Below are 7419 nucleotides of genomic sequence, written 5' to 3' on the forward strand. Positions count from 1 at the left end.
CTCCCTATGTAATATTTTGAATGTCATGTTTACTATTTAATTATTTATTAGTTAAACTAACTATTCATTTATTATTTTTTTAGTAATTTTTTATTATTTTTAAATTTAATTGTTTGAATTAATAGTATTTTTAATATAATTTCTAAATATTTAAATTGTATATACTAATACTAAATTTAATATTATAAAAAAATTAAATTAAAAATAACTTTAGTCAAATTTCATTAGTTAAACCAGATAAATAAAATGGAATTGGGGTAGTGAGGTATATAATTAAGATAAAAATGATTTTTTTAATATTTTATTGACAAAAGTGCAATTTTTTCAATAGTATTACTTCTTTTTTTTTTCAAAGACCAAATGGGAAAGGAAACCGCTAGGAAAGCCTGAAAAAGGTCAAAAAGGGAAATCTAATTGTCAATGTGGGCCCTCTTAAAACGACAAGAGACAGCAAAGTGTGCATTTTCTCCACTCGCCCACTTTTCAATACGTACACTGCTCTCTTTTTTCCACCATCCCTCTTTTACCCCTCCCGCGTGTTCACAAAAGGGAGATCCAAATGACAAATAATCCATTTAAAGGACATATTTTACTTGTAGCCCATATTCTTTTTATAATTACACTTTGGTCTCTAAAATTCCATAATCCTTTTTTTTTTTGAAAGGAAAAATGTCAACAATTAAATTAAATCCATTGCATCTTTCCCATTTTGTTACACAAACATTTATAGCTAATTATATTATATATAGGACACTTCTAAAATATCTTAAGGCACTATACTTTATATTTAATCGAGCTACATTACATTTAAATAAATCATAAAGAGGATAAGATACATCTCACATTGACTTCAAATGACAATTTGAGTCAAAATGTAAAATTTGGACCAAACATACTCGTAAACTAATTTTTATGATATAATTAGGACCTTGGGTTATATCAAGTGCAACTCCATAAATAAGTAATATACTTTAAAGACATGAATGATATTGTGTTTTCCTCTATTTTGTAGACAAAGTTCAGAGTCAAGCTACTACATTGACTTTGTTTTCATTTTAAAAATCTAACTCACCAGATGTACAATTAAAATTTGTAATAACTATCCCAAAAGAGATGGTCAAGTGAGTAAAACATGATTCTTATACTTTAAAATCATAAGTTCAATAATTGCCAGCACATTCTCGATCAAGTCTGTCGCCGCACGGGATCTCCTTGGTGCGATTTATTTCTTATGCGTGGTTTGAATATTATTACACAGGAATGGCGTTTACATAGTTCACACTCTCAAATAATAATTGTAGATTTCCAAAAAAAAAAAAAAGGACTAGAAAATTATTAGCATCCTTTAGAAAATTTAATTGTTGTCATTTTATCAAAATAATAACCTTTCGATAATTAATATTTCATTGAGTTTTACTTTTTCTTGGTTAATTAGCAGTAGCAGTAATTCTAATGCATGACTTTTCTTCTTTTTTTTTGAAAATAATGCATGACTTAATTACAATAAAAACTTAATCATGATTTAATAATATTAATTCCTTCTAAAGCTTTATTCCATTCCACATTTGTGATACTATATACTTAGATAGTACTCACCAAAATAAGCATTCATATATGATTCATGGGGACCAAAGTGAACACTTAAATTATTATGTGGACCGAATTCACATTGCAAAGTGAATCTGGATTCAAAATACACAATTTACATACTGAATGCTCACAATTTGAATTATGACAAATTGTGAACATTCAGTATGTAAATTGTGACGAGTCAACCTTGCAAAGTGGACTCGGGTCTATGGTATAACTATTGAAGTGAATAGGACTGGGTATTATTACGTGGATCGTGGTCCGATCCACCCAACTATGTAGACTACAATAAAAAAATATATATAATATATTATTTTAATTCATAAAATGCATTATCTTACTCAAAAAAGTTCATTATTCTAACACATAAAGATAAAGTACATTATACATTATTCTAATACATAAAGTAAATTATTCTAACTCATAAAATATATTATTCTATCCAAAAAATTTTATTATTCTAACTCACAATATACATTATTTTACTCTATAATATTCATTTTTCTTAAACACGCATGGAGTAAGAAATTTATGGAGTATTTTTTTTTTTTTAACATCATGTCATTTTCACACCACGGTACACGCAATAATAATTTGGCGGTCATGGGTGGCACAGTGAAGGTTATGGGGACCCAATGTATAATTTAGGAAATAAAAAGGGGTGTAGATGAAAGATTCTGAAAATACAAATATGAAAAAAAAAAAAAAACAATAAACTTGTCTGATTATATAAAGATTAAAAAGGACTGGCACATGAGCACACCTCTGCATTTCAATTGGATTTTACGAAGGAGCACAATTGCAGAAAAAGAGAGAAGAGAAGAGAGAGAGAGAGAGAGTGACCTTTTCATCCTCATCTCTTCTTCACACTCTCACTCTCCCAACAACACTTAGTTTAGGTGGTGCGCACGATAAGCAGGGAGGTGCGTAGGATAAGCAGCTTGCTGCTTTCTTGGAGAACTGCTTCGCATTGGTGTAGCTATTGCTGTTTCAGCTTGTTTCTGGAATTGGGTTCGGCTTAGTTTAGCTGGTGGAGGGTTTCCGGGAGGATGGCGCATTTTAGCCGTGGACAGTGGGGGACGAAGAGGAGGATGGTCGGAGTAGCTCTGTTCTTGCTCTGCTTCTATGGCGGCCTAATCTCGCTATCGTGCGCCGCCAGGTTAACGGCCGCTAGGAAGCATGCCGAGCTTAAGAGGCACTTGAAAAGGCTTAACAAAGCTCCTGTCAAAACTATTGAGGTAAAACTGTAAAACCCTTATGGGAATTTTCTTTTACATTTTTAATTTCTTGTGTTCATGGGTGGTTTTGTATTTTGAATAGGGAAAATCATTTCTTGAATCACTTGGTTGTTGAAACTCTGAGTTTTTAAGTCCATTCTGGGCTGTTGAAAAAATGTTGATTTTTTTTTACAGACAATATTTTCTTGAATCATGTTGCTTAAGTTGAATTTGTTTACCTTTTTTAAAAATTTGATGTTTCTTAAAAGCCCATTTTCTCTGTTGAAAAATGTTGGGTTTTAACTTTTAACCAAGAATATTTAGAGTCTGCAGGTTAGGTATCTGACTGTTTTAGTATCTGTTCATTTGTTTTAATGAAGTCATGAGTATATCTGTTCAAGTACTAAGAATCTGTCATGAGTGTAGCTGTTCTTGCCTTCTTGGTATGGATATTGTAGTGAGATTCAACTACTAATGTAGCAGGCATTAATGATTTTCTGTACTGATTCCCCATGTTCCTTTTGCTTTAATTTATTTCCTTTCATTTCTTTTGTTTTGGTCCATTTATCACCATTATCTCACCCTATTTACTGTAGTTTTGGGAATGATTTCTTCAGGTTATGAAAATGATTAAAGTTAGGGATGTATAATGGTTTTTTCTGTTCCAAGAAAATGATTAAAGTTATATTGTGCACTTATTTTGTTATAATGATTTTACACCAAACAGAGCCCAGATGGAGATATCATTGATTGTGTACACATCTCCAAACAGAGAGCTTTCGATCACCCGTTTCTCAAAGACCATGAAATCCAGGTTTCTTCGATTCTTTAGTCATTTTCGACCTGTTTTCGTTAATATGATTTTTGTTGTTTCCTGAGTCCTGACATTTTGTTTGCGGGTTTTGTTGATCAAATTGTGCAGATGAGGCCAAGCTACCACCCGGAGGGTCTGTATGATGTAAACAAGGAGTCATCGGGGCCTAAAGAAAGAACAAACCCAATCACTCAGTTGTGGCATATGAATGGGAGGTGCCCCGAGGATACTATCCCCGTGAGGAGGACAAAGGAAGATGATGTGTTAAGGGCGAGCTCGGTGAAGAGGTATGGGAAGAAGAAGCACAGCAGCTTAGCTAAGCCCCGAGGTACAGATCCCGACCTCGTGAATGAAAGTGGTCATCAGGTAACTAGTTTTTAGTAATTATCGCGAGATTGCCATGCCTTACGATTTTTGCTCAATACGTTTGTTATTCCATTGTTCTTACTGGTTTTGTGGTTTACCAGCACGCGATAGCATATGTCGAGGGTGACAAGTATTACGGAGCAAAGGCTACTATTAATGTTTGGGAACCCAAGATTCAGCAACCTAACGAGTTCAGCTTGTCGCAGCTCTGGATACTTGGCGGTTCGTTTGGCGAGGACCTTAACAGCATTGAAGCAGGGTGGCAGGTATTATCCCTCGCCCCTCGGGCTCGTAATTAGAAAAAGGAAAATAACAATATAAAGTGTAATTTGAACCGAATTTAACAACTTGTGTAACTGTTTAGTCTAAACTGAGGATTTACATGGCCTCAGGTTAGCCCAGACCTCTACGGTGACAATAACACAAGACTGTTCACTTACTGGACCGTAAGTTTCCAAATTTCCCGACTATTCCTTACGGGAAGGAATCTTATTGTGAACGAGCTAACGTTTCCCAAATTTTTGACAGAGCGATGCATATCAGGCCACGGGTTGCTACAACCTACTTTGTTCGGGCTTCATTCAGATCAACAGCGAAATAGCAATGGGTGCTAGCATTTCCCCGGTTTCAGCCTACAGAAACTCCCAGTATGATATCAATATTCTTATATGGAAGGTACGTTCCAAATTCACCAAAGTCAGCCTTTTTTTCAAGTGGTGGGCACCGGCTATAATTCAGCCAGACCATCATTGTAACTCTTGAATAATTGTTGAATAGGTGAATATATAATTGAAAAAAACTGTAGCGTACCAATATCCATTATTACCCTAATCATGAATATATTTTCTTTCTGCTACCAAATTAAAAAGGAATGATCGGGTATTTAGTAAAGTTGCATTATCTCTTTAGGAAGTATGATTGCAGCCGCATAACTTCACGTTCTGGTGTCTGAAAACCTCAAAGGCCTTACTTTCCACCACCTAACATGTATAGTGAGAACAATAGATAGACTAAAGTTGGGGCAGGGGGTGGGTTCGAGTCTCAGTGGAGGCGATGCTGTCTCTTTGTGCTTCAGTAGGTTGAGAAAGTAGTTATGAGCAACTACTACATTGTAACAGAGTCAGTAGTACTCAAAAAAAAAAAAATTGGGCACTTTTATGCTGCTAAGTTACCTTTCGTTTTTTTATCTTTTCTAGGATCCAAAACAGGGAAATTGGTGGATGCAGTTCGGGAATGACTACGTTTTGGGCTACTGGCCGTCGTTCTTGTTCTCGTACTTGGGGGAGAGTGCATCGATGATTGAATGGGGCGGGGAGGTAGTGAACTCAAGGCCCGACGGGCAGCACACCTCCACCCAAATGGGCAGCGGTCATTTCCCGGAAGAAGGGTTTGGCAAGGCGAGCTATTTTAGGAACATCCAAGTTGTTGACAGCTCCAACAACCTCAAGTCCCCCAAAGGTCTAGGCACCTTCACTGACCAATCCAACTGCTATGATGTCCAGACAGGCAACAATGGAGATTGGGGTCATTTCTTCTACTACGGCGGCCCCGGCAGAAACCCTAATTGCCAATGAAGCTCTTACAAATCCCTCCTAACTTTTCAGATCACCACCAATGTGTATCATTCAATATTTAAGTGTAGTCTAGCTAGTGCCTGCTCTCTATCCTCTTGTATACCTCTTTTATACTTCTTTTTTTTTTTTTTTTGGGTCTTAGGATTGAGTTGATTAGTAGTAAATGTGACTGTTATATAGTCAGAAGCTTTGGCCTTTTTGAGAGTTCTCCTTGTAAGTGAATGGGGAAATGTGGTCAAGTTTCATAATTGGCTAAATATGCTGTCCTTGATCATTTTTCCTTGTATTTTTCTGTTTTTTTAGTACTATTAACTCTGTTATAATGTAGTATTTTGAATCTTAGGAGAGTCACAGTTATGCCGCTTGACCATAAGGTCTTTTGGCTGTATCTTTACGATTTTAGTGAACTATTTTGGAGTATATATATAAGTTCCATTCTATGTAACAATGAAAGAATAGCCCTAATTTTATTCAATTCCCATTAAGTTAACATTCATGTTAGAGTTAGCATCTAGAATCCGGTGTTTAATATCATGTGTCTCTTCTATAATGTAAAAGTATTAAGTTCGAGTCTTACTTCACAAAGATTCAAGAATCAATATTGGATTTTTATATAGAGTTATTTAATTGTATTGATGGTGTCATAGTTATATAAATTGTATAAACAAATGAATACTTCTATAAACAATAAAAAGAATAAAGATATGCTAGTTTACAAAGCTTTTTAAAGCCTTCCAACTTTTTATTTTTTGGATGGTAAGCTAAATCTACAACTACTATTCAAGAATATACACCGGGTAAATTTTGCTTTTGTTTAATAGCATACAAACTACACACAAAAAAAAAAAAACAATTATACTGTTGATTTGGTAACCTACAAGTTTAACTTTCAATAAAAGCGATCTATTGATTTTCTTGGTCTGAGTCGGTTAATTATAGGCAGCCTAGATTGATTTACCTCATTGTGATTATTTGTTAGCTAAGGTCGTCACAAGGCATGATTTACCCATTGTATCCCTTAGGTAATAACTGTGGATTTTTCTCGTTGCTAAAAAAAGGAAAATACTTGGTGGACTTTTATTTTGTACTCCTAAACTTTTACTCCCTCTCATAGGTTTTTTATGTAGACATTTTTCTGTAAACCCACGTGATAAAAATAACTTATCATTATTTATCAAATTAAGGAGTAAAAGTAAAGGAGTATAACGTGAATGTATAGTAGAACTCCTACAAAAAGTGTATATAATATCATACCCTCTGTATATATAGTGTGTGTGTACACACCCACAGTGTATGAGCTGACAATGTGTACACACACCCACAGTGTATAAGCTGACAATATGGCCACCAAAGAATGTGAATGGGTTAAAAGGAAAATTACTGGACTTTCAAATTTAACACTCTACTTGTATCTTTCACACAAAAATTTGATGTTGACACTTTTTTTTGGGACCAAGAGAATGAAGATAACATATTATATATTGTCACGTCAGGGAGTAAAAGTGAAAGAGTAGAAAATGAGAGTCACGTATTAGAACTCGGTTAAAAGGGGGAATTTCGAAAATGAAAATAGAGAAATACTATTTGGATTCCTAAATTTTACTACCTACTTTTATTCCCTCGTACAAAAATTTAATGTTGACATTTTCTTTAAAATTCACAATATGAAAATAACATATCATATTTTGTCACGTCAGGGAGTAAAAGTAGAGAAATAAAAAATATGGGTCTATGTAGTAAAACTCATGAAAATAATACATGTACGTTTATAGAGTAAAACTTTCATAATGTGTCATGATTTGATTTATAAAAGAGAAAGAAAATAATAAAAATGATAGACCACCAAGTTTTTTAGATA

General features: G+C 34.3%; 1 protein-coding gene across 1 annotated transcript; it reads left to right on the forward strand.

The window, feature by feature from the left end:
* The first annotated feature begins 2354 nt into the window (after positions 1-2354).
* On the forward strand, positions 2355-5968 carry LOC116003512. Its single transcript, XM_031243403.1, has 7 exons — positions 2355-2828; positions 3535-3621; positions 3730-3987; positions 4089-4253; positions 4380-4433; positions 4516-4662; positions 5184-5968. Exons 1-7 carry the CDS (start codon positions 2640-2642, stop codon positions 5559-5561), a joined length of 1278 nt encoding a protein of 425 aa, XP_031099263.1. The 5' UTR covers positions 2355-2639; the 3' UTR covers positions 5562-5968.
* Positions 5969-7419: the final 1451 nt, after the last annotated feature.

This window comes from Ipomoea triloba, chromosome 14, assembly GCF_003576645.1.
Source record: "Ipomoea triloba cultivar NCNSP0323 chromosome 14, ASM357664v1".
NCBI lineage: Eukaryota > Viridiplantae > Streptophyta > Magnoliopsida > Solanales > Convolvulaceae > Ipomoea > Ipomoea triloba.

Bases quoted from the DNA above. Each gene is read 5' to 3' on its own strand.
- LOC116003512 (XM_031243403.1), top strand. From the start codon at position 2,640: ATGGCGCATTTTAGCCGTGGACAGTGGGGGACGAAGAGGAGGATGGTC. The intron at 4,254-4,379 runs GTATTATCCCTC...ACATGGCCTCAG, and splicing joins GCATTGAAGCAGGGTGGCAG to GTTAGCCCAGACCTCTACGG. The intron at 4,434-4,515 runs GTAAGTTTCCAA...AATTTTTGACAG, and splicing joins GACTGTTCACTTACTGGACC to AGCGATGCATATCAGGCCAC.